Source organism: Amblyomma mixtum, chromosome 2 (genome assembly GCF_055824585.1).
Source record: "Amblyomma mixtum isolate Tamu chromosome 2, ASM5582458v1, whole genome shotgun sequence".
NCBI lineage: Eukaryota > Metazoa > Arthropoda > Arachnida > Ixodida > Ixodidae > Amblyomma > Amblyomma mixtum.
This window is the reverse complement of record NC_143013.1, coordinates 11334481-11362266: the sequence shown is the minus strand read 5'-3', so window position 1 is coordinate 11362266 and position 27786 is coordinate 11334481. Positions and strand designations below refer to the sequence as shown.

Sequence of the window (27786 nt, the reverse complement as noted above, 5' to 3'; positions counted from 1 at the left end):
TATTTATGAAAAAGGTTTCACATTCAAGAAAATCGATGCCATGCCATGCGGGCCGGCTGTGCTAGCTCATAATATATTGAAGCATACTAGCTGGCACATGAAGCACAATGCATTACAAAAAAGTAAACATTGAATTAATTAATTAATTAATTAATTAATTAATTAATTAATTAAGACTTATTTGCTCATTACCACCGCGTCAAACCAGATCTTATCCATACAAGCCAAGCGTCCCAGGGTATACTCGTCTGCTCTGCGCAGGTAATGGGTCGCGTCGACCGGCTCACGAATGGCGTGGTGATCGGCACGGTGACCACGGCGGTGGTGATCATCCTGGTGATCTTCATCGCCACCGAAAGGCGCGTGTTCATCCAGCACCAATTATTTCCGCCGTCCATGGTCGAGCCCGTGCCGGCGCCGGGGCTGGACGTGCTGTCGCCGCAGCCGTGGTCCGTCATCGATCGGCAGGCCTACCTCAGCCACAGCATCGTGGCGCCCTCGTCCAACTCGCGCCACCACCCGCGCCGCTTGCCGCGACACCTGGTGCCCGTGCACTACGAGCTCGAGCTGCAGCCCCAGCTCGAGGGAAAGCCCAAGGTGGTGGACACCTTCCGCGGACACGTCATCATGCGCGTCAACTGCACCGCCGGTGGGTACAGACGGACTCTGGTTATGGTTTATGGAGGTTTAACGTCCCAAAGCGACTCAGGCTATGAGGGACGCCGTAGTGAAGGCCTCCGGAAATTTCGACCACCTGGGGTTCTTTAACGTGCACTGACATCGCACAGCACACGGGCATCTAGAACTTCGCCTCTATCGAACTTGGACCTCCGCGGCCGAGATCGAACCCGTGTCTATCGGGTCAGCAGTCAAGCGCCGTAACCACTGAGCCACCGCGCTGGATTTGGGCTCTGATTATGGTGGCATGTCCATGGCTGAGTGCAGCGACATGGTTCAATCTTGAGCCGTGTTTGAAATGGGCTGGATTTGGACATGTGCGACAATTCCCAAATGCGTTCCAAAGAAAGGCAACTGAGTGTAATTAAAAGATGACCCGAAATTATGTTTAAAACTTCATAAAAAGCAGATTGAATGTCGTAAATACAAGTATCACGAGGGCGACACAGGACGGGAAGCAAGAAGTTGAACGGAAGCTCTCTTCCACCTGCGTCTACGGGAACTAGTGGCCCCATGGACGAAATGAAATGAGGGGATTGCTTCGCGTCCACTGGAATTCTTTCTTGCAGAGCTATTTCTGTGGCACCTCCCCCCCCCCTAAGCGTATTGGACCGACAGTGGTAAAGCATCCACTTTGTGTTTTAAAGGTACCGAGTTTGTATTATTGATGAAACTATTTCAGTAGAGCGTTTTTCACTCGTTCAATACATTTAAAGGAAATTGAAAATTTCACAGCACTTGATCGAGGTTTGCCCCGAGAATAGTCGTATTGTTACGGCTGAAGCCAAATACGAAACCCTATCTTCCTAGAATTCGTGCATTTCTTCATGGTGGATGAAGTGTGGCGCCGCCAGCTTTCCCTCCAGGTAATACCGAGAAACTCTACGATTTCCGGAGTACGCGAGCGCTCTCTACATTTGTAAACACGGTACTGGTCTACGCAGCGTTCGTCTTATGCACTCCTTTTCGTGGTAGTCAGTAATCATTGCGTGGTTTCCAGGTAATAATGACCGATCACGGTAGTTCTTCAAACTTCCGATCCCTCGTGTAGAAACCGGTGCGCAAATAGTCTGCACTCGACTTGCCCCAGAGACGCCGACGATCACACTTCATGCATCCCCGGAGCTGGAGGTGTCCCTGGCCGGCCACAAGGGCCTCAGCGTGGCGGTGCACAGCGCGGAGCCGCCCTTCGCCAAGGTCAAGGCCAACCACTTGACCATGGAGCCGGAGGAAGAGTTCCTCCACATCCAATTGGCGGAAAAGTTGAAAGCTAACCAGTCTTATGTGGTCGCCATAACTTTCCGGGGAAAGTTGGGCACCGACAGGGGCTTCTACAAGTACCACTATCGCCTCAACGGAACACTGAAGTAAGCAGCGACGTCGCCGCGCAAGCACGCCGCAGAGGAGATTTTTATTCAGGAGTGCATTCTAGGTGTTGAACATGAAATTTACTGGGCCGAACTTCGCATCAGCAATGCACAGCGCAGCTTGATAGCAACTCTTGCCCAGGATCACCTAGATAACAATACATACTGTCCATGTCTTTACAAGCGAACACATTATACATTGTCACGTGTTGCATATAATTAAAATGCATACGTAACTACGTGGCTGGAAGAACAGGTGAAACATGTTATCTAGGTGATCATGCGAGAAGAGCAAGAACATAAAAGAGGAGCGGACGAAGAATACACAGCACTATGGAATGCATGGCACACCATCTACACAGCATCTATTAGAGGTGCCGGAAGAAGAAGAGTAACAGTAGGGATAGAACACGATAGTTTGTCACCTGTCGAAAGCGCAATCATTGGGAATACTTATCTGCTGCTGCTTCCCACGGCGTTTTTTTCTTTCGTTCAAATTTAAGCAGCGCTAACTTTTAGGACGAATACAATTTGAACGAAAGAAAATGCATAACCAACTAGCCCCGCAACATGTTTTACTAAGTGAACTTCCCACGGCGTATCGCCAAAATATCTGCAAAACAATTTTTTACATCTTCCATGGAATACCCTGAAGATTATTCAGTCAGTCAGTGGTCGATGCCACCGAATGTATCCTTTGCATGAAAGCTGAAGGCGGATCATTTTGATTGCCTCCCAGCCATGGACAAACACGCATTAAACGCCGCCATTCTCGAGCCATGGCGGGCCACAAATGCCACCTGTGTGAAAGAGCCTGGGGCTATCCCCTATAGACGGTCAGTCGATAGACTATGAGCAGACAAAAGGAAATATCTATAGGAAGGCAATAGAGTGATTATGAAGTCTATAAACAGTCTATAGACTTCATATTGACTCTATTGCCTTCCTATAGATATTTCCTTTTGTCTGTTCATAGTCTACAAACTGTCTATAGACAAAAGTCTACTAAAAATGTATGGCCGTAAATCTATAGATCGCTTATAGACTATATATAGCATTTGTATTGCCTATAGACCGCTCTCTAGGATTTGTGTATAAAGAGGCTATACTTCATAGACAGAAGTTTATTAACTGCCTACAGACTGTCAAAAATTTTTTTTAAGGGGTATGTGTAGCACGTCTCGCGTAAGAAGGGATTTCGCGGTCGCTCTGCGTGCAAGGAGTGCCGTGATCGCATTCACAATCTCCTATGGTGTGTGCACTACCCGTTACTCTTCGGCCATTTCAGGCACCTGCTGCTTACGTTCTTCGAGCCGACGTTCGCGCGACGAGCCTTTCCGTGCTTCGACGAGCCGGACTTCAAAGCCACCTTTTCCGTGACTATCGTCAGACCGGAAGGTTACACTGCTCTCTCCACCATGCCCGTCATAAAGCAGGAGGAAAGGTGGGCCCCTCACACTAACTACGCCGCAGGACATGTTTTTCTACTTTAAGAATGGCTTATTGAAGCCGAAGTGCGACGTCTGGGATGAATATTCGCTAAGAAAGCTAAATGGCGCGTTTCAATCATCGATCCGGAGCAGAACCTTGAATCTGCGAAGGAGCACAAAGTCTGTCTCGGCCAATAGAAGCTCAGCATTTGAATCTAAATTGTGCATTGAAGCACGCTTGAAGCAGCAACTAATTGTAGAGGGCCAAATGAGAGGGAAAAAAGTGTTAGGGTTAAGTTGAGTAGACATGCGAAAGCATGTGTTTAGCTTGGTTGGCTCATGTTTTTGCTTTGCTGGGTTGTCATACGTCTTGCCACGATATTAGTTCGATAGTAGTACAAGTTGCTGAAGACGACGATGTTTATTGCACAGTGCGAGAGGGTTTTTCAGTTTAGAATTGTCTGCGGAGATAGCATAATGCTCCAGTAAAGAAAAAAAACGGAGATAGCATAGCGTTCTCGTGCAGTGGCCAGCGAAGCTGATCGGTTCGCGCCGCCGCGGGTTCGAATCCCAGTCGCGGCAATATTTATTTTATTTATTTATTTACGGTTTGGCCAACGTCACCCTCAAGGTCAAGTTTCACACAAACTCGGTGAGCTGGTTAGACCTCGTGAAGCAGTGCTTTCGTGATAAAAAAAAACGAAAGAATTGTTACCTAATAGTCCAGAGTTTTCATTCCCAGTTCTCAAGCCGATACGCAACGCTCGTTTGCCGTCCGACCTTAGGCCAAAAAAACTGACACATTTCATTGTATGCCTTTGCAGATCCAACGGCTTTGTGGCAGACACCTTCCGAACCACCATGCCCATGTCTACGTACACACTGGCCTTCGCTGTCCTCAACTTCACGGCCCAGAGCAACGGAAATGTAAGAGGAAAGGCTTGGCTGCTTTTCACCCCGCCAGCCGCCCCTGTTTGTCAGTTGCTTTAAGCAGCACTGCCAGCGCACGTTTAATCCATACTGTTCCTCGGCCGTTTGATCTGTGATATGTTCTCAGGCCTAAATGGCGATGCTGTCGGGCCAGAAAAACTCGTAGCACGCGTTTCACAGTGACTGTGCGTTTCCCTTACACGCGACTGCCTAGGCCGCCAACGCTATTTTGCTCCATTGTTTCGACACTTACTTTTCAGGTGTCGCTCGGTTTATGAATGCGTTTATGTGCAGTCGAACCTCGTCATAACGAAAGGGTTTATAACGAAATAATGGATACAACGAAGGAATGACGATTCCTCTTGGAAGCTCGGTCAACATGCGCTATAACGTAGCTACGGCTATAACGAAGTGATCGCCGGGCCCCTTCAACTTCGTTGTAGCGAGGCTCAACTGTAGTTTAACATGGACCGAAATAGTTGGGTTTCTCGAAAAAGCTTAAAATATAAGCACCAAAAGTGCAACGAAGCAGGTAATACTCATGAGCGAACTTTGTCAGGGCGTTTTTATTTTTTTCTTTCTATGTTAAAGGTCATATTCCAGACTCAAAACATAATGCGCTCATCCATAGAAAATCTGTAGTGGCCTGTTCCGGTGCAAGAAAACTTGCCTTCTTGCGTGCCTTCATTGGCCACATCGAGTAGAGTTTCACGTACGAACTGCACCAGATGGTGGTGTTTCCCTACCTTTTTTTGGGACCTACACACTGGTGGCACGTTCCAACAGGTCACCATTTGGTCCCTGACGGACAGGTCTCCGTACCTCAAGTATGCTCTGGATGTCGCTCCTGCACTTCTCAAGTTTTACGAAGACCTCCTGGGCGTTCCTTATCCGCTTCCCAAAATGGGTTCGTGTGAAATCTTTCGGTCCTCTTTCTTTCGTCTTGTTTCCTCGGAAAGCATGCAGAAACGAGGTTAGGGTGAAAGTGGCAATCGTTTACTATCGGAGATAGCCCTAACTTAGGTTCCTTGATCACACTTATCGATTACCGTACCGCTACTACTTGGCAAAAATTCCTACAGCTACGACAGTAGCCTCCACTGGGCTGCGTTCGTGAGCGCCTTTTGCACTCTAAAGCAATTCCTACACTGGTTATGCAAGCCTCATATAATCTACATTCAGAGTACAGTGTAACCTGTGCTCTAGTGCATGAAGGGTGCCTCGATGTAGCGTTGCTTTGCATCGGCGTCATTGGAAAAGAAAGGCTTCATGGAGTGCCCTTAGCGCATGTAACAAGTAAAGCTCCTAGCGGCTCCTGAACGAAGCTTGTATATTCATTGTTGTTATTTTTTTATGCGAAAGATATTGAAGGAGCTTGGCTCATCCTTTATGTGAAGTACCTCTCTTGCCATCTAGACCAATAAAATTATTTGAGCTTCGTGTTGGGGCCGCTAGGTGCGCCATTTGGCACTTGTCCTGGAAAAGTGGAAAGTACCGAACCCAGGAATCCGTAGAACCCCTGCGTGAAGAAATAGTCTTTCAGAAATAACGGGTGCGGCCGGTTTTTTGAAACTACCAACTCGACCCAGAAAACCATAAGGCGTATAAAACGATGTAATGTGAACAAAGAAAAAGAACTGTTGACCGGAAGCAAGACGACAGGGTTGTTTGCGCGTTCCGGCAGACCTGATATCGCTGCCGTCGTTTCTGGCCGACGCCATGGAGAACTGGGGCCTGCTCACTTTCCACGAACAGTGCCTGCTGTACGACGAGAAGTCGACGCCGCACAAGAAGCCCCTCATCGCCGGCCTCATAGCCCACGAGATAGCGCACCAGGTACGACCAGCACCAGCGCAGCCTCACCTAACATTCTTTTTCAATTACACGATTGTAGGGAGAGGAACAGAGTACAGAGGTGTAAACATATCAGACTTGCTTAGACAGGGTGATTGCACTGTTTTCTTGGTGCTCCCGGGTTGACACCAGCACGTGAAGTAATTCTTTTGGCTGTGGCTAGAGTTCCGTCCAGACGGAACTACAGTTTGCGCTAGAGTTCCGTCCGGACGGAACTACAATTTGCTCTAGAGTTCCGTCCAGACGGAACTGCATGTAGCGATGGGGTTCCGTCCAGACGGAACTGTACCTGACCCCATACAGTTCCGTCCAGCATTATCTGCCACGAGAATTATGTCAAGACGGATTTAAAGCTGGCGTTAGGGATTTGGAAACCAGTTTGCTTGCTGACTTTTGCATGTCCATTTAAAAAAGTGGCAATCCTGTTCCGCCTAATGTGTGACACGATATTCTGCTGCATCATTTTATTTTCCAAGCAGTCAGTGAGAAATGGCAATAGATCGAGTTTTGGCTTGGGTTTGTTGGCGCGTTTGCATAATGCTTGTTGACCGTTTGTGTACGTCTGTCTTTTTCTCGCTACGTCACCTTGCAGCACAAATAGCGACAGGGCTTCACATCACTTCGCGAAGAGTTTCTGCACTCTGCTTCTAACAGTGTCATTTTCCCGATCCTGCATGCATGCACGGAAGTTATACCTTCGAGGATGTAACTAAACGCCGTATGCGGACCCATATTTTGGTGCCGTATACATGCGTAGAGAGCACATCTGGACACAGCTTTGTCAACTGGTTATTCCAGAGGCAAAGAAATACTTTATGCGGGTAGAAATCACCTATTTTGTATAGTATGAACCGTAAGGACATTAGACAGTTTTAGATTTACGTACGTAGAACCTTTACGCACATAAACGTGAACAGTCTACGTAGCGTACGCTCATGTCGCTTCGTACAGTTTTAGCTACACGTACGGGATGCAAACTGTGTAGATCTGCAATAGAACCTAAAAACTGCGCTAGCATGTTGTGCCGTGCCATCTAGTAGAGATAATGAAAACTAATTTTGCTTAGTCGAGCTGCTTGGAGCGGAGCCAGGCCAAGCCACCGTGCGGGCGGTAAACTTTCCCCCCTTCTTCTGACAAACGTTGAGCGATTTCATTCCACCAAACTGTATGTTGCATGTTATCTTCAAAGGGATTGCGTTCCTTCACGTCCCGCATCATATTTAAATCGTCGCTTTCCGAGAAGCGAAGGCGCGCTGGTGTCCCACTCATTTTGACGACGTCTGCGTATGGAGTCAAAAGGTGCACCGTTTTGCTTTTCCCGCCGACTGTGCCGAGGGTCTCGCGATACCCCGCGAGGTTTTGAGCTTCGCGTGGTCTCGCGAGACCGTCGGCACACTCGTTGCTATGACGACCACAAACGCTTCTTTGTCAGGCTTAGAATTAAGCTGCTGAAACGGGTTTCTATCTGGAAAACAAAAGCTAGTTCTCACCTAAAACTTCATGCGAGAGCAAGAATGGACCAACTGAAGGCAAATACAGCAGTTTACAGCACTATACCACGTCGAGGGATTAGCGACGAAGCTGTTATCGTTGTGAAGCGGGCGGGCAGGGCGCCGCCATCTTGCCAACGCCGCGTACGCAAGCAAGCAACGTGAAGGCCGCAACGCAAAGATCCGAATCTCACGTAAGCCCGTGCGACCCATGCAGACACTTTACGTTCTGCGCATGTGCACTGGTGACCCGTAAGCGCTCTACTCACGTGAAGCTTCTACGTACGTGAAACTAAAACTGTCTATTGTATGGACGGAACTCTAGCTGCAGTAAATATTCCGTCTGGACGGAACTGCAGCAGCAGCAAATGTTCCGTCTGGACGGAACGCTAGACACTCCGAATTCTTTTTCACCATTAAGATTCTCAGTGAACTGCACGACGTACCCTTATAACCTTATCGCTTAGTCAGGGTTTGTGGCTAACAGCAACTACTGCCACGGCGAATACAAATCTACTCAGTCACGTTACTGGTTAAGTTATTATTACAACAGCCGGGTATGTAACTCTCTCTACTGAAAGCGGCGTCACCGTCACTGTAGTGTGTCTGAAAAGGAAACCCCTACGTTCACTAATCAGAATGCTATGGGAGGGAGCAGGGGAGGGGAGGAGGATAATCTATCATTCTCCGTTTTGTCAGTGTTAATCTGAAGAGGATGAATTTTTCTTGTTCTGCGTCAAGTATACACAACGCTATACGCAAACTACACTGCTTGTCCAGAGCGCGTGTTGTCTAGTTCCATTTTACGCGCAGTGGTTCGGCAATTTGGTGACCATGGACTGGTGGAGCGACCTGTGGCTCAACGAGGGCTTCGCCACCTACATGCAGTACACCGGGGCCGACTTCCTGGAGCAGCAATGGCGCATGGTGGGCGTCATACATTCCTTATTCTTGTTGTCCCGTAACAGAGTATGTTTACAGATATTAGTGTGGGCTTAAAAAAATAAATAAGAAAAAAGTGCCCTGCCCGCACCGTCAAGAGTATGTTTACAGCACAGTAACAAAATAATGACCCGCCAACTAGCCCACCAAATATTCTTCTTGATATTTACATGCTGCACTGAAAACAGGCGACGGGAATTAATTTCAAAGGCTGCACCACGGCTCTTCAATATCAGTTGGAAACAAATAGAGCTCCTCCAACAATTGACCGAATGCATTCCCAAAACTTTGCATACAGTGCCACTTTTCACATGCGCTTTTCGAGTTTACGGCTTTCCAACCGTAGTAGGCGGTACTGGGCTGCTAATACTGTATCTGCCTTCTTCAATTCTGAGACCTGTTCGTACTCGATACGAGCGGTCGAAATCTGTTGAAAGGAAAGCTGCTAGCGGACCGTATAAGTAGGCAAAGATTGTTTAATAACCCGGTCAAATCGATTTGAAGCTGAGAAGTTTTGAGGAAACATTTTCGCGCTTCACTTCTTCCTAACTATTTCTTCAGTGGCGCAAAATTTAGTAATGGATGCTGCTTGACAGTCATTTGCCTTCACGGCAGTGTGCACGAGGCCCACAAACTGAGTGGCTTGCTTTTCGTTTTTTACAGATGGACCTGTTCGTCGTTAACGAGATGCAGCCAATCTTGAGGGCCGAATCCACGGTGACGGCGCATCCGATGTCGGTGTCATCGAACTCGACGCACCATTTAGATGCGCTGTTCGATCGCATTGTCTACAGCAAGGCAAGTATTGGCTCTCCCCAGTTCTTTGGTTGGTCCCCAGAATTCCCCTCTTTTCCTATTTATGCAGCCATCACCCTTGACATACCTTGATGTCGCTCATTTTTGTTGCAAAGTGTTTGTATTCTTCACACCCTGTCCCTCCCCAGTCCTTACGCTGCTTCTGTGTTGTTATTCTCTAAAGTTCTCTAATGTTTGCATTGTAATGTGTGTGCCCTTCTAATGTTATTCTTCTAATCTTGCATTAATTACCTTCCAGGCTTCGAGTGTCATCCGTATGATGGTGCACTTCCTCACACCGGAAATATTCATCAAGGGTGTCAAGGTTAGCCGAATAATTCGTCACAAACTGCTGTGACCCAATACCACACTAATGCAGCCTAGAACGTAACGTTGTCAATGCACCCCACTCGGCGGAAGTTGCTGACGTCATTCGATGTGCCTTCTTTTCGGAGACACTAACTCCTCGCCTTCGTCTGGGCTGAGCCAAAAGCTCCCCCTAAAGAAAAGCCTTCGTTCTTTCTCGTAAAATCACACCTCAATCCTCTCTCAGTGGCGTGTCGGGGTTTTCAGTATTCGTATATTAACTTATTCAGTCGCTAAGGACGGCAGAGGTTACCAGCCTCGATTAAGTTAAACTATTGCACATTTAACGCATCTTCTCGAGCGATCCCCACTGTGTGTACCTCCTCTCCTCTTTCGCAGTCGTACCTCAGCAAATACAAATACAAGAACGTCAAGCAAGACGACCTATTCAATGAGCTCAATGAAGTAAGTTGAAACCGTGCCTCCATGCATGCTTGCTTGCACTTATTGCTGGTCATTGACTCAACAACCGGTACTCGTGTCAAGAGAATCGTCAAGGCTGGTTACACTCTCAGCTGACACGAGCGTCAACCCGGCGCAAATGTGAGTTCAAACGATTCACTGAAGCGCTGGCACATTAGGTACCCCGCTTACCAAAAGTAACCGAGCAACAGGTTTTTGCTTCTCAGCCGTATAACAGAACTTTTAAGTCCCACTTAAAGATCGAAAGGGTTCAGAACGTGAGGACATGGATTCGCCTTACTTTACACAGCTTATGAACTTAAGGGCTGTCATAAGTGCTTCGCTACGCGGCTAAGAAACAAGCTACAGTTAACTAGTTACTTTTGGCAGGGACGGTGCATGCAAGGTTATGGAACTTAATAGAACTGACTGCGTTTCAGAAGGATTGCTACTGGTACTGGTGAAGTTTTAGTCCTCAAAGGACTCGTCCTGGTACAGTACATTATTTTTCAGGTTGCATCATTTTACTTATGTGCCAAAGAAGATACACAATTCAAATTTTTAAGGCCAATTATCTCATAATGCGTATGGCGTTGGCGTGTCAGTCTTCGTCCCCCTCTACCCTTCACGGAAGAGAAGGGGCAGAGAGAGAGAAAGGGCGAGAGATATATTAAGAGAAAAGGAGAGTGGAGGAAGGCAAAGGCAGAATGAAAATGTAAAGAGAGGAAGAGGGCGAGTCGGTGTGAGGCGACGGGTGGCGAGTGGGAAACCACCGTAGCCAATCAGAGCTGCGAGGTAGGGAGAGTGTAGAAAGGGTACGGCATGTCACACGGTGATTGGTGGACTTGATCACGCCACCCTTCATCTTTAAGGGGGGGGGGGGGGGGGGGCATAATTCTAACGCATACTCTTCTGCATGAACCGCATTGATCGTCTCTTTTTTTTTTCAACCCACTTGGTCGTTACAAGCGCAAACTGAATGTTTAACCTTGAAACAGAGGGTTAAATGAAATGTACACCGCAGGCCCAGCGTAAAGAGTCAAAGGTGAACGTCAAGCGCGTGATGAAGACGTGGGTAAAGACAGCTGGCTATCCGCTGCTGACAGTGTCCAGGAACTACACCACAGGAGTGGTCAGCCTCAAGCAGGAGCCTTACACGCCGACAGATGACTCCAAGCGCGACAAGTAAGAACGGGAAAACCCCTCTCGTAAGCATTGTACGCCGTCTTGTGATTTGCTAGCACCGAAATGGAAGCTGAGAGTACGCGGATACTGCTTCCACTCGTACTTTCCACTGTACTGCCATCCAGCCCGTTGTGCCATAGGTGGCGCGGGCAGAGCACTATTTTTCCTAGTTATTTTTGTCACCCACCCTAACGAATCCACTGCTAACAGGTGGTTAGGCCGAGTATAGCATTGGGCGGAAAGCAAGCGGACGGAACCATGAAGATGACAGCCGAGGACTTGGTTTTACGTTCCCTGCCGTCTCAGTTCCGTCTGGGAGCTGAGAAAGCCCTGGACCTCATTGAGAAAGTCGCGTTTTCTGCGCACCAAATATGCGGTTAACAGGAGCGCGAGCCGTTTTCGGTAACACGAGAGTGCAATAAGAGTCCGAAGGTATATGGTATCTTCTAAAGCACATCCTGGGATTTCCAGTTGAAATAGCATTTTCAGTACCGCATTTATAGAAACATGGCAGCCATCTTGCGCAAGACCAAGTGAGGTAGCTAGAACGAAAAGTATTGCGTCCTGTCTATACTGCTCTGTATCATGCAATGCTTTTGGTGGCTGGTTTTCACTCTGATGGTGGCCGTTTTATGACATCAGTTAAGCTGACTTTAACCAGTAGTTATGCGTTCCCTACGTCACAAACATTACCCTCTCAGGCCGTTTACACCCACTCCATTTTTCCTGAACAAAAATTGTCACGTTAGTTTTCGGTGACAATTTTAGTTGTCAAACAACGTTAGTTTTCATCGCTCGAAGTCCCTACGTTAATCATTCGACCTGCGCTCGTCACTTCTATTGATTCTTTCACGTTATAGCTACTTCCCGCAAAGCTCCCCCAATCTGCTGCGCAGTGAAGTATCGGCTCAGGTTTCCGCTTCTCCCTGCTTTGAAATTGTTTCATCGCAGCGGTTTGTTGCGACGCAGAGCACTGCTCTAATGGATGCACTGCTGAAGCCAACTCAGTATTTAGAGAACTGATTTGCCCTTCAAACTATTTCGTTATTGTATTCCGGGCGCTAGCTTTTGCGACCTTTATGTGAAGGTCATCGCAGGACCATAGACTAAGAGCCTTGTGGATAAGGGCGGTGCATACGTAAAGAGCTCCTTTGTGACTCTTTCAGGCCTTTCTTATTGTTGCGAAAGCAACACTACGAGAGTCGCGGAGCCATTTCGCGGAGCTGACGAAAGGCCATACTGCGCATGCGCGAGGAGCAGTGACGTCACACGGCGCACAGTTGGCGCACCGCCGCCGTCGCTACGCGGGTGACTCAGAGGTGCCGCCGCCGCGCTCGCCAGTTGCGCATGCGCAGTAGAGACGCATAGCTAGCGTGTCGGGGCCGCTGCCGCTGCCGCGCGCTCTCCATCGCCTCTCTCTCCTCGTTGCTTTCGCAATCCTCCTGGTTTAACCAGAGCTAAACCACTGCCAATTTTTCAAGACCCTTGAAGAACGAGGCCAATATCTCTTAGGTCGCAGAACGCACCACAAAACAGCGTAGAGCTACATGATTTATGAATTCGTTTTGCGGGCTATATTCCTCGTAAACATGTGGAGCTGCCATAGTGACAGCTTCCACCTGCCTTTATGTTAATTTACTAGATCAGACAAACTCGTAAACATGTGGAGCGCCCATGGTGACGGCTCCCACCTCCCTTTATGTTAATCCACTGGATGAGGCAAACCAGTAAACATGTGGGGCGCCTAAAATGATGGCTCCCACTTGCCTTTATGCTAATTAATCCTCGGTGTCAGGCAAAACTCCTTCCGTGGAATGGAATGAGGAATAGGTTCACTAGAGCACAGTCATTATGCGACAAAGGAAATCTGTGCGACTTCTTAAATTCAGAGAGTTTCAGGAAATATATAGCTTCTCATTATTGTCGTATGGTTGCGCTCAAGTGGACGCTAATTGTAATTATTTCCTGCTTTCGCTTCGCTAAGGCGTAAAGGTTGTCAATTCTTTCTTTATCCTCTTAACTATAGTTTACATCGCGCCCGATAGACTGCCTGTGTCATTCCATTATGAATGTTGTCGTATATTTCGTTCGTAGTATTAATCGCGTAAAAGTGGTTGTCAGACCTCGCGTATGCTGCTCTGTAAAGAGGCAAAAAAATTTACTGCACGAACCTAGAGTGTGCGATGAGGGGCTAGTTGGTTGGAAATGATTACAAACCCTGAAACTGAGCAGGAGACAAGACACAGGAGAAAGGCAAACAGGACGAGCTCAGTCCTGTTTGCCTCTCTGCTGTGTATTGTCCCCTGCTCTGTTTGATGTTTTGCAATGCACGAACCTATTGCTCAGTTCACTATGTGAGCATAAAATAATTCATTTATTATTAAGTAGCTCTAACCTCATTGTCACCAGTAACCCACCCCCCTCAAAGGAACAGTGAACCTCCCAACTCGAAAGGGAATGAGTTAATCAGACACTGCAGAGAGTGAATTGTTAGGCTGCTTGTTAAGGTCAGTGCATGCACCGTCTGTCTTACAGTGGAAATTTATTTGCTTTTTTTTTTTACGGGTAGGAAGGCCTTATGGAGCATCCCCATCACCTACACGTCCATGACAGTGAAGAGCTTTGACCGACGTGCCGAAATTGAATGGCTTCACAAGAAGGAAGGTGAGTCGTTTTTTTTGTTCTTTTATTTTATGAGTGCACAAGAAGATCCCGCCGAACATTCGAAAAGACCTTCCATGGCGCACCTATTACGGGACAGTCTCTGCCCCGGCCGTGCTGCGTTGCTTCCCGGTCCTCGCCACTTGGCTAGTCCAGCGTGGGCGGGGCAGATTGACGCGTAGTACGAGCGCCATAGAGTGACGCGCATTGATTGACGTCGTCTTGCGCCATAGCAGGCGCGCGGTTTTTGAATGGCGCGAAAAATGGCCCGCATTAGCTGAACCACAGCTGCGAGGGTAATCGTGTTTTCGAAATTCTAAAACTGACGTCGCGATTACTTACAGCCGGCTGCCACTGTCTAGAATCAATGGGGCACCTATCAATAAAAGTTAGAAAGTTAACTATTAGACTTTTGGTAATCACTTACAAGTTGACATGATTCGCCTATTTTCTTTCTTTCGTTTTTTTTTTTTTGAAGTCCGCCAAACTGGTATTACTATGCCACAAAAAGCTTCTCTTTACCTCAAAAACCTTCTTTAAAAAAATTTTGGCGACATGCTTGAAACACGTGGTTGATTAAAATTTGGAGTAAATTGTGGTTATTGAAATCCACGAAGGCAAAAAGACAAAAGGGTGCGTCTTTATGAGTTCAAATTCAAGCGAAAAAGACTGACAAACTTTCCGTATTTGCTTTCTGTGCAAGCAGCATGGTAATCGCTAGATCTTGCTTACGTGTAGGGCTAAATGCGAAAAATTTGGCTTCTAGTTCTGTCATTTGCTCTTTCTACAAAAAATTTCGCCGTCGATGTGTCATTGATTTGAAAGGCTCTCCAAAGCACGCGTCGACCTCTCCATTACTGAAGATTTCCAGCGCCTGGCGTTGTTTCTCGTTTCTTCCTCCGCAAATTGAGAGTGCTTCGCTCACAGAAGGCTGCCAGTATCGACGAACAAGCCCGAATTTATCGCAAAATTTTAGAACAACGCTGTTCTAACTATGCTTTCCTCAGAAGCAATTCTCTCTAACGCTGCTTTTGTGGATAGATTGAGACTCCCCCCCAGGTCGTGAGAACCGCCTGTATATATGATTAAACTTTAAACATTAAACACAAGCCATGAAAAATCATCAACTATAGTAGGATACAACCTAAAAAAAAAAACAGCAGTTGCTAGCACTGGGCCACGGTCCACGGCGTACTGTATTACTCCGCAAGCCAGTCACGAAATTAACGAAATCAGTTTTTAATGTTTGGCTTTAAACAAGCCAGGTATAAAAATTCTAGAGCTTATAACTTTTTTATCGTGATTAGCTTCTTGTTTAGGTGACAAGAGAAGTTTTAACAATGGACTACTTTTCTATCGTGGAGGAATTCTGTGCACCGGTCCTGAATGTGGGCGGAGCTTCACTGCAGACTTAGTTGTACCTATATGTAACCTGGAGTTTTGAGTAGGCTCTGCCGTGAATCCGAAGGGAATCGGCACTACATATATCACGTGATCCCTTTTGGACACGTGATCCCTCCTGACTAAAGTGCCTCGCCCGTTTCGTGGATAGCAAGCTCAAAAATTACGTAGAACTGTAGCGGCTAAAGTGGTGAAAGGCGAAAGCCTGAGTGCTGCATTCTGCTACGCGATTGTTCACTTCACATTATGTTGGTGCCTTTAGGAGTGGAACGCGACAGCGTGTTGTAGCGCTGCCAGGGAGTCCACGGAACGCCATCACTCGTTCGGCGCGATGCGTTTCCCTTTGAACGCAACGCTTTTGAAGGAAATGACGCTGTGATTCTCTGTCATCACGGTGGACACTTGAACCGCACCGTACAGAAAGGGAGGAAGTGGAGTGAAAGAAGAGAGAGAAAGTGGGGTCGTAATGAAGGAAATTAAAATTGTATTTGAGGAAAGGAAATTACGCAGTAACTGTCTCACATATCTCGGTGGACACCAGTCGAAAATTGTTTTGAGGAGAGGAAATTGCGCAGTAACTGTCTCGCATATTTCGGTGGACACCCGTCAAAATTCCCGCTTAGTGATGTCACGACCATTTCGACCAATCTGAAACGCGGACAAATTTGCTAACACGTCTTGGTCCAGGATATGGCAGAATCAATAATGCAGAGGAATGGGAGACCATACTCAGAAGTGCCGACCTTAGCATACAACGATACGCTACCCGCCTGGCAGCAGAAGCTGCGCGACTATACCGTTGCTAGTCTTCCAGCTGCGACGCTGCCCCTCCCCGGACGCCTGCGTGCGGACCCGGAGGGGCACGGGTCTTCTTTTGGCGGAAATAAAGTTTCTTCACTCACTCACTCTTGGTCACGACAGTATGAGCCATTAAAGGCTTTCGCCTTAAAGGGACGCACGCATAGCTTCTACGTGTCTCTTTAAGGTATTCACGTGTGTCGCAATTCCGGCCTCCGTACGGCTGAAGAGGGAACATGCGTTCCGTGTCACGTCTTGCTTCCGGCCTTGCGTTTGAACAGGGAAGCTCAAGAAGAAAGTGCCCCACGACACGTGGCTCGTCGCTAACGTACAGCGTGTCGGCTACTACAGGGTCAACTACGACGTCTTCAACTGGAGGCTCCTGCAGACACAGCTGAAAGAAAACCCCCAGGCAAGAGTCTCGAATATTACGCAAATTTAATACTTTTCCTGCCTCCCATCGTGAAAACTTAGCAAACGTCTTAGGAAATTTCGACCTATCTATATTTTTTTATTTTGCATGTATTTTAAGCCAAGTATGCCTTTATTTATTGAGTTAAAAAAGTTGGACGAGTTGGTACATATTCATTATTCACAACAGCGCTGGAAACACGGACAAAAGGTTGGTTTGTGGGGGTTTAACGTCCAAAAGCAACTCGGCTATGAGGGACGCCGTAGTGAAGGGCTCCAGAAATTTCGACCACCTGCGGTTCTTTAACGTGCACTGACATCGCACAGCACACGGGCCTCTAGAATTTCGCCTTCATCGAAATTCAGCCGCCTCGGCCGGAGAATAGACAAAACAAGCGCTTTCCTGTTTTGACGTGCTGTGGTGTTTGTGCACCGTATCAATTGAAGTGAATTAATTTGAAGCCCAGTTGAAATGAACCGAATGAACTGAATTAAATAACACGCCAGTCGTATTATACCTTATGCGGCACATATCGAAGCAGTCGGACACATAACGCCGTTGAAGGCATTTGTGCGGCAGATTTCGTCGAGCGCAGTGGACAGTGTGTTTTTTTAGTTTTTACCTGTAATTTCTCTTGTCGTGAGGTAGATAACTGAAATGTTTTTTTTTTGTTTTTGTTGCGTGTGCTGAGAAGAAATCGCTAGCGCTGCATAAGTATCTATTTTGTTTGTACGGAATTATCTGTCAACTAAGTGTCAACTAAGTGCCTTTACTGACCGTTGCTAGCTACAATTCCAGACATATTTGGATAGCGTTTTTCTTGTGCCATACATATTGGATGAACTTTAAATTGAAGTCCTGAGACTGCAGTCCTCACGGTAAACTAGTGCTGCATTGTTTGAGTGGGTACCGATTCCAATACTGTCTATTCGCGTGGTAAATCACATCAGAGGAAAGAACCCTTTCGCACTTTGCATTGAAGCGCGGTAATGTACCAGTTTAACGCGCGTCCAGGAGAAATATTTGCGCACAATACAGTAACAGCCTTCTGCTTTCTATAGGTGAATAGAAAACTGACACATTCGTGATGGTATGGTGGGTTATCGAACACTTCCGCGTGTGATCAGTGTAGCAGCTAGCTGAGTCGGTTAAAAATATTGCATAAAAGCTACCTATCTTCAAAACACTCACTGTACCCTGTCTTTCGATTAAGATACGAACACTGCAGATAAGCAATAGAACGGGGGCAAAGAGAGTACTGTGCGAATATCCGCTGAAGGCAGCGTTACTTATTGTTTATCATATTTGTGCTTTGGTTCGAGACTGGATGTGCCTTTTTAGTGTACGGTGCATACGACCACATCTGTTTTCTCTGTCCCGATAGGCAATACACGTCTTGAACCGGGCGCAGCTCATTGACGATGCCTTGGACCTTGCAAGGTGAGGATTTGCGTCGTTGTTACGTGTTAATGGCTTTACTGAATGGGCGAAGGCATGTCAGGAGAGAGGCGCAATGGCTCTTTTAGTATATTAAATCAAGAACTATACGGAGCCCATACAAAACACAACCACAACATTCGAGGACGTATCCAGAGTGTGATTATACCATTGCCTTTAACTCGGGCGAAGGCGCCAGAACACATGTTTCTGTTTTGTTGAAGTCCTGTACAATTGTTTGTGTTTATCAAAATTACAAACGTTTAGTTCTCCGGCCAGGGACAAGTAAAAGGTTTTGCTGGGTGCCTTCTACTGAGATGTCTTGATGAGTCAGTTCTCGGTTTAAGACTGCTATATATATTTGAATGGGCTCCCGTTTGGCTCTGCTGAGTTACGTTTTGCACGTACGCACCATGAGTTGCACACACACACGTTTACTCAGCCAAACTTCAGCACCTAGGTGCGTACCTTGTGTTGTGTGAGGGAAGTGAAGAAGTGTGTTCTTTTAGTGCATCAATAGCTGCACTAGAAGTACAGTCCAAGAGCTGTACGTAAAAACGCACACTAGATCATATATAGGAAGTGGTGCGTTTTCGTTCTTACAAAGTCAGGAATCACAGACGTATGAGAAAACTGCCACACGTTACAGCTTTAAACTATTTACCACGCATGTACCTATGGGGAGGCCCGAGGGCCTCAAGATAAAGCTCGCCCCCTCCCCACTCCCAGGTATTCTTGCAAGTGCTCTTTTCAGGCATGAACCACCCTAAAAACCGTCCCCCCCCCCCCTCCTCGACACTAAATGTTACGTTGGGCCTCTCCCTGAAAACAATTTCTGGCTACTTGCCTGCCTGCTGTATACAATTCAGTCGTGCTGACACAGCATTTGCCGACAAGTTTTGCTCCAAAGTATTTAAAAGTATTTTAACGTTTACATCAGGGAAAATCTCTACTCTGTTTTCACGTGCCACACCACAGGTATGGTTACCTCCCTTACAATGTTGCCCTGGAGTTTCTGGACTTGGTTCGTCCAGAGGAAGACTACATGCCCTGGAAATCGGCCTTGGACGGAATGCACGACCTCGACTTCTTGATCAGGAAGACCAAGTACTACAGAAAGTTTCAAGTACGCAGCAAGAAATATGGGCTTCCTGAGCTTCTACCTTTAAAATCCAGTTTCAAAAATTTTGCGTCATATACGGGAAAACACGAAAGAATAGTGGACGCGTAATTGGTTATGGGGGTTTAACGTCCCAAAGCGACTCAGCCTATGAAGGACTCCGCAGTGAAGGACTCCGGAAATTTCGACCATCTGGGGTTCTTTAACGTGCACTGACATCGCACAGTACGCAGGCCTTTAGAATTTCGCCTCCATCGAGATTCGATCGCCGCTGCCGGGATCGAACCGTGTCTTTCGGGTCAGCAGCCGAGCGGCTGAACCACCGCGGTGGTCCAATAGACTCGTGATAATTGAGGTTATTCGTTTATCAGTCTTCTTAACCCGGGACAGTTTGCTTACAGAAAGAGCACTTTTTCTGCGAGGCGTGTTGCGTAGGCCGAGTGGAACTTTGTTCGCGCAAAACGAACTGTTCCAATGGAACATCGAAACCAATCGAACGCTGCATCTCGTCGGGATGATGAAACTCGCTTTTTGCCGCCGCGGTGGCTCAGTGGCTATGGTGCTCGGCTGCTGGCCCGAAAGACGCGGGTTCGATCCCGGCCGCGGCGGCTGAATTTCTTTGGAGGAGAAATTCGAAGCCCGTGTACTGTGCGATGTCAGTGCACGTTAAAGAACCCCAGGTGGTCGAAATTTCCGGAGCCCTCCACTACGGCGTCTCTTATAGCCTTAGTCGCTTTGGGACGTTAAACCCCATAAACCAAACCAACCAAACCTTTCTGTTTTGCATGACATTTACGGGAGTTCTTGCGTCTCACAGGCCGTACGCGTCTTGGCATTGTTTCTGCAGGTTTTCGTGAGGTTTATTCTCGAACGGAAGTTCCAGGCCTTCATACAAGAAAAGAAGAAGGGGTTGTCAATCTCCGATAAGTAAGGCTGAACTCAGTAATGTATAGTACATACCCTGGAATGTAGTACAAAAGCTTGTCGCGTTTGCCGTGAAATCAAGTTAATGAACGCAATAAACTATCAGAAGAATCTAAAATCAGGAAACAGCATTCTCAGGGAACCAGAACGATTGATTTCCATTAAATTTTCACGCTTCTTTTCTCGTCTTACAACGTAACAGAGAGAACACAAGCTGCAATGTTGTCTTGGATGCCAATCCTCCTGCATGCTTCCACTCTGTTTTTTCCACATGCGTCCTTCAATACGCTAGATAACTGAACGCAACCGCAAGACAGAAGTCACAGGGAGAGCAAACAACGCGTAGTAAGAAGAAACACCTTTCAGGCCTCGCATAGAGCGCAACAAAAAGAAAACTGACACCACCCCTGAACCCAAACCTATGTCCAAACATGAGCCATTGTTGAGCGCAGGTGTTTCGGAATTACAATATACCTGATCGGCTGTCGTCGACTGGAGCCTCTGTAGAGCTTCACGGTCTCAGTTAATGCAATGCAGTGCCGACAAAGTACAGCGCCCAACAGCTTTCAGTCTTCCCTTATGTATATGCATTTCAAATCTATGGCCCTCAATGGTACACACAGCAGGCACGAACTGCAACCACACTGTATAGGAGTATTCATGTTTAGAGTGCACTAGACAACATCACATGATGCCTTCGGCTTTAAGTCGTGTACTATCGGGGTCAAAAGTCTCCAGGACGTGCAAAAAGCAATCTAGCCGTGCAGGTGCCACTTCTTTCATGCACCGCCACATTTCACTGCCGCCCATCAGAGCACGTAAGCCTAACTTTAACCTCCTGATGTAATGCTTCAAGTCGTAACAGGGCTATTCGCTTCGGTCGCCGCTCGCTCGTCTTGAAGACTTTTGTCCCTGAAGGTGCTCCAACATATACGCCGTTATGCTATCACGTGAAATAGTGATGGACGCAAAAGGGGCAATAAAATAGCCCAGAACCGCTCGTTCAGTAGGTACCACACAGAATCGTTGATGATGGCTCAAGCACGCGCTCTCTGAGGCACAAGGACTTCGTTCGAGCCCTGCGTTTTCACTCCTGTGATTTCGGGTTTTTTCTTCTTTTATTTTACAGCTTGCTTCGTAAGGCCGTAATCATGAACTCGTGTTACTTCGAGAACCCAGCCTGTCTGGCGTTTTCAACGAACAAATTCAGGACGTATCTCAACGACTCTTCAAAGATATCGAAGTGAGTTGCTCTGCGCACTTTCCAGTCGGATCTGCTAGCCTAATTTTCTTTCCCTTTACCTGTTTATTTTTTGTTCATTTGCGTAGCAAATAATCGTAATACCATAATCAACTAACCATGCTGTCGCCTTCTTATTGGAACCCTTCGCTGCCGCATAATCTCGCCGACCTCAGAAATTTACTTGTACCAAATCTGTACTGAACTTCGAGTCAGAGACTCCACCGAAGTCAGAAACTATTTCAAGTTCGTGCGATGGTCACAGTCTTGCCTCCCACGCGTGCACCCCCCCCCCCCCCCCCCCCTCGCAGGGCCCTCCGCAAGAACCCGTGGCGCACCATGGTGGTGCTGTGCCAGGGGGTGCGCATCGACGACGGCGCCCACTGGAAGTTTGTGCTGGACCACCTGGACGCGGCCACCACGGACGACGGCAAGCGGGCCGCCGTGCGGGCACTGGGCTGCACCAGGGACCGCTCCCGGCTCGAAGTGTGAGCACCTCTTTTTTCCGACAAAACAGCGATGCGTCAAAGTAGCGTTCTTGTCGCATTACTGTGATCACCTACAGACCAATAGGCGCGCTGTTTTGCAGCAGTACCCTTAATCTACTGTTTTATACTTCCCACGGCTCGTGTAATCTCGCAAAAGAAAATGGCTGGGGTTAAATAAATGTGGCTTGAACCTAGTCATACGAGCGAAAACTCTGTTAAGCATGGTCTGCACTGTCTCAAACCAAATGTCAAGGTCAAGGGTCAATGTCAAGGGTCACAGTCATATGACCATGTGGTGATACTCCATACCTTGGGCCATACCGCCGCACAGGCAAGTTCGGTTTGACCTTGTCTGTCTGTCGGTCTGTCTGAAGTTGTGCATGTTTTTTCGTCATCTTTTCGACCATCTCCTGATGCATGGACTTATCGACGTGGAGCAGAGTCTGTACAGAGAGCCACATGATCGCATTACCGCTTTTAATTCGTGTAAGATTACATGGTCTGTTCTGAAACTAGTAGGACTCATTTTTTTAAACAAAATTTATTCAAGAGAATATTACAAACGATTACAATTTTTCAAGGTAGCACCCTTCCGCACCTACACGCTGCTGCTAATGAGTTTTACAGTTTTCGTACGCCTCCAGGAACGCCTGGACCGGAATGCTGTTTAGCTCCCTCGTCACGGCCTGTTGAACCACCTCTACCGATCCGTGATGTTTCCCCTCGAGGGTCGATTTTATTCTCGGGAATAGAAAAATGTCTGGCAGGGCCAAGTCGAGGCTGTAGGGGGGCTGAGACAGCGTTGCCGCCTTGTGCTGGACAAAAAATCGGGGTCCTCATTCAGATGACGAAGAAGATCCTACCGGTTGGCCTTTTACTCCTCTGACAACACTCCCGGCACAACTTCGCGCACGCTTTCCTCATGGATAAGTTTTCTGTCACGATCCCAAAAACTTGGGTTTGAGGAATGCTAAAGTCATCAGCAATCATTGTGATACTCATTCTACGATCACTGTTAAGTAAATGTTTCCCTCGCTACACATTTTCGTTGGTCTTGCTGGTCGAAGGGCGTCTGAAGCGGTCGTCTTCCTCCACTCTTTCCTTACCTTCTCGGAAAAGCTTGTGCCTATCTAAAACACCTGATCTACCCATGGAAGCGTCACCGTAGGCCTCCTTAATCATGTTGTGAGTCTCTTTGCCCGTTTTACCAAGATTTACTCAAAATTTGATCGCGTATCGCTGATCCAGTAAACGCAAGACGATTCTGCGTGACGAGACGTTTCGACAGGGGTTCACAGTACAAGCGACCTCCTCTCTTTAACGGCCGAGAGCCGACTGCCGATTTTCCCCAGCGTTCCCAATATCCCCCTTCAACGATTCTGCACGCGCAGTCCACCTCTCGTCCGCCCGTTCGCCCAGGAAAAAACCAGTCCTACTACTTTCAGAACAGACCATGTATGTATTACCTCGCTAATGTCAGGAGGCTTCACACGCGAGCGCGGAAACGTATTATGCTGCATGGCGTTCAAGTGCTAACGCATTAAAAACTTGAATTGTGTACGTTCTTTGGCACATAGCCACATAATATGGTGGCAACCTGCGAAATGGTGTACTGACACGAGACGAGTCATTTGAAGATTAAACTTCGAGCTTTGCACTGAACGCGATATCACAGGTACCAGTAGTGATGGTTTATGGTTGGTTTATTGGGGTTTAACGTCCCAAAGCGACTGAGGCTATGAGAGACGCCGTAGTGAAGGGCTCCGGAAATTTCGACTACCTGGGGTTCTTTAACGTGCACTGACATCGCACAGCACACGGGCCTCTAGAATTTCGCCTTCATAGAAATTCAGCCGCCGCGGCCGGGATCGAACCCACGTCTTTTGGGTCAGCAGCCGAGCGCCGTAACCACTGAGCCACCGCGGCGGGGCCAGGTACCAGTAGTGAACCTTCTGAAAAGAGTCAATTCTATAGAGTTTGATAACCTTACCTTATGTGCCAGCGCTTTCGTGAATCGAATGAACTTCCCTCCTCTCTAGTTTGTCGCTCGCGTTCAGCTGAGAATAACACGAACCTTAATATGCACGATTTGTTTTGTAACACATCAGGATAACTGATAGTAAGTCTGGCGTTCCTTTATGAAAGATGGGGTGTAATCGAGCTTGCTTACAGGCTCCTGCATCACACCATGGACAAGACCGAGTTCCCTGGCAAGATGCAGTACATTTTTGAAAGTCTCATGGAAACTCCAGCTGGTGAAGAACTCGCTACCTCGTTCCTCATGAAGCACCTGAGGAAGCTGGTTCACAAGTGAGTCGTCCCAGTTCTCGCTGGTTTATCCGCAACCAGACACGCCGCGCAGTGTGCAATTCGTTCAGCCATGAGTCTGTAAGCTGCGCCTCTCATTTCCCTTCCTCTCTTTCTTTCCCAGGTACGGAACCGGCTCATCAATGAAGCATGCGATAAGGGCGGTTGTCACCGGGGTCCGCAGCACAGAAAAGTTCACCAAGGTATGTTCTTTTTTCCGGTGCTCACGATACCGAAGTTGCAGTGATGGCGTAAAACAGCTCTTGCAGCGTGATCAGCTCTAGTGCATGTGCATGATTTCTGAGTTCGCATCATATGCCGCTCAGAAACAACCAAACAAAGGATTTATGTATCCTTCTCAGTTATCAGACTCATTATGCGTGGATGTGTGAAGACCATTGTCCTCACGAAGGGCGCCTTGCAGGAAATAGAGGACGCATGGTATTCTTAGCGTTGCTGCGGTGACGGGATTTGAACCCAGTACCCTGTTCATGCGATGTGGACGCTTCTTGGCAGTATAAAGGGGTACCTCTGTGGTCATTATGGCCGGCAATCGTATCCCATCGTATACGTATACTGTTCTCGTTAACAAAGCGGCAAAGACAAAGCGCACTATACAATGATATTTTGGAGTGTGAGCTCGCGCTCGATGTGCCGCAGGTTTTGTTTTATTGCAGGAATGCACTATACGCCTACATTTTTACTAGGATTGTGCCCACATTTGTGTCTGTCAGTGAGCGCGTGATTCTGCCGACGGATTCCTCACCCAGGTAACAGATAACTCACCAGAATAAAAATCACCTTCTAAGGTAACCTCGATAACTTTAAAGGCGTCCGTGTATTTATGAGCGTGGACTGTATGCACATGACTCCGTATCCAGTAGGATATGTAGTACATGCTACCCAGGTGAGTTTGGAAGATAGACAATACAAACTAAGCAGGCTGTCTCAACAGAGTTCATGGGATTCTATGGGAGGTCCCATGAGATTGAGAGCAAAGCAAAGGGTCGCGGTAACTTGCACGAAGCCCCCTGTCTCTCATCGCTCGGTGTCTATATTCACAACGCAAGATGTGTATGCATGTCAACAAAACATGCAAGGAGAAATTCTAGAGGCCCGTGTACTGTGCGATGTCAGTGCACGTTAAAGAACCCCAGGTGGTCGAAATTTCCGGAGCCCTCCATTACGGCGTCTCTCATAGCCTTAGTCGCTTTGGGACGCTAAACCCCATAAACCAAACCACAACATGGCCGAGCATGCATGCATTCTTGCAGTGAGGTAGTAAAACCGTTAGCGCGAATATTTTACACAAGTCTCTCTTGAAGCGTGAGGAGTATGGGGGCTTTGGGTTGTGGCAGCGATTAGCGACAGTACATTCTTGATCTCTGCGGGCGTACAATCGTGGAACATGCGAGCCCTCTTATTTCTTGGCGCAGATCAAGAACTACCACGATGATCTGGTCCGAAGGCATCGCATTTCGCGCAAGGTGGAAGTCGCGTTCACCTCGGCCCTCTCCGAGGCCGAGAAAGCGCTGCTGTGGGCGCAGAACCACGGTCCGACCGTGGAGAGATGGCTGGACGAGAAGATGGCCAAGTACCCGTTCCTGTACGAGGACGTCGTCAGGTCCATGTACTAATGGGGGCACCAGGTGTGGAGGAGAGGAAAATAAAAGCAACCAACACGACCTCAACTGCACCGGTGGCTTACAAGCACGCTTTAAGTGAGGACCCGTCGATTGAGAGGGGGATGGAAAATACATATTGCAGCTATAGTTTTCATAGGATTGGTTTAGCCATAAAGCCCTACATTCTAACGTGGACTCTGCACGTCAGCGATAAGTACCGTAATTATTTAATGAGTTGATTTATATTCATTTAAATTAATTCAGTTCAATGGCTGCCATCTGCCAACGGTAGGAGGTGGTGGTGAATTAATTTCGCTTAACTGAATAAAGTTAAATTTAATGATTGGCGACGGCAATTTAATTCAATTTACCTAATATAAATTGTATTTACATCAAATTTACTCGCCACCTGCCTCGGTTGGCAGAAGAAACTTTTAAGGGAGAGGGAAAGTGCTAAATGGAAGAAAGGGGGTGGAAAGCGACGAGTCACCCAGCGGCCCGAGAAATTATACATCATGGTGACTAGGAAAAAGGGGAGGAAAGCAGAGAGCGAAGAAGACCGGCAGCCAAAGCACTAGTAGATTCCTCTGCTAGAATGTGAATTCACTACTTTTTCTTTTCTGTATTTTTTATTTTGTACAAATTATAGTCCCAAAATTGGTTTTGTTTATTGGTTTATTGTGGTTTAACGTCCCAAAGCGACTCAGGCTATGAGGGACGCCGTATTGAAGGGCTCCGGAAATTTTCGACCACCTGGGGTTCTTTATCGCACAGTACATGGGCCTCTAGAACTTCGCCTCCATCGAAATTCGACTGCCGCGGCCGGAATCGAACCCGCGTCTTTCGGGTCAGCAGCTGAGCGCCACTGAGCCACCGCGGCGGCGCTCTAGTCCCAAAATTATCCAAATATTCCACCATATACTCCACCATATATTCCACCATATATTCCACCATATACGCACATGAGTGCGTTTGTATCCGCTATGCAGCCTGGCCAATCCCCCGTCGTGGGTATGTGCCATTAAGCCTGAGGACATCATCATCATCATCATCATCATAAAAGACTGCCTAGGCTCAGGTGTGTGGTCAGCAGTGGTGAGAGTTCGAGTGCTGCTTTGGACTCCGGGTCCGAGAGTCTGCCAGCGTCAAAGCGGGAGCATGTGCAGACCGCGGAGAAGCGAAAGAGCAAGCGTGTTCGTTATGCCTGGCAATACTGGCGACGTCGCAAAGCGGAAGATGGGCTTGGGCGAGTGCGGCCTCCAATTCAAGCGATGATTGCAGCGTCGGGGGTATGGCGGCACGGATCCGATTTGTACGTGTGCACACGGGACTACAGGCGGCGTCGTAAGGAAATTATTTCTTCTACCAGTGCTACAGCGGCGGTGGCTGGCGATGATGATGACGACCGTCACCGTCACGCGGGTGATTCCGACATGACGGCTGTAGTTGGCGTACTTTATGATGACGACGAGGAGGACGTTGAAACTATGAACTGCGAGTGACCTTTTATGTACACAACAACAACAACAACATGGTGCCGACTACCGAGCCAATTCTGTCGACTTCGGCAGCCGGTCCCGTTGCCAAGGAAATGCAGATGCCCTTAGCAGTATGGGCTCCCTTGGCGCGCCATATTGCTCGCTGGACTGTCGTACGACTATCCAGCTAGCTCGCTGGAAGCGGCAGCGGAACCGAATTCCGACAGTCCCGAGAGAAGGCGTATCGACAACTTCCTCTGCCGATGCAAAGGTCTATAAGGAGGGGAGGAAAGGAATTAGCGATAAAGAACAGCGGGCAGTCAAAGCAAAGAAGGCTGAGGCTCAGCGTAAATGACGGGAGCGCAAGAAGATATACTAGCGTCGAATATATATGTAGTGGCGGCATGCGAACAGGAAGAGATGATTGATGTAAAAGAAAAGTATCCAAACTAGGAC

General features: G+C 47.7%; 1 protein-coding gene across 1 annotated transcript; it reads left to right on the top strand.

Annotated features, from left to right (window-relative positions):
* The first annotated feature begins 264 nt into the window (after positions 1-264).
* LOC149358407 (aminopeptidase N-like) lies at positions 265-25864 on the top strand. Its single transcript, XM_089568831.1, has 21 exons — positions 265-649; positions 1769-2045; positions 3334-3489; positions 4300-4402; positions 5192-5312; positions 6090-6241; positions 8563-8676; positions 9355-9489; positions 9746-9811; positions 10192-10257; positions 11279-11439; positions 14009-14103; positions 16581-16711; positions 18096-18151; positions 19127-19274; positions 20116-20195; positions 21322-21435; positions 21744-21920; positions 24093-24230; positions 24352-24430; positions 25664-25864. Exons 1-21 carry the CDS (start codon positions 265-267, stop codon positions 25862-25864), a joined length of 2955 nt encoding a protein of 984 aa, XP_089424957.1.
* Positions 25865-27786: the final 1922 nt, after the last annotated feature.

Bases quoted from the DNA above. Each gene is read 5' to 3' on its own strand.
- LOC149358407 (XM_089568831.1), top strand. From the start codon at position 265: ATGGGTCGCGTCGACCGGCTCACGAATGGCGTGGTGATCGGCACGGTG. The intron at 4,403-5,191 runs GTAAGAGGAAAG...ACGTTCCAACAG, and splicing joins CGGCCCAGAGCAACGGAAAT to GTCACCATTTGGTCCCTGAC. The intron at 24,231-24,351 runs GTGAGTCGTCCC...TTTCTTTCCCAG, and splicing joins CTGAGGAAGCTGGTTCACAA to GTACGGAACCGGCTCATCAA.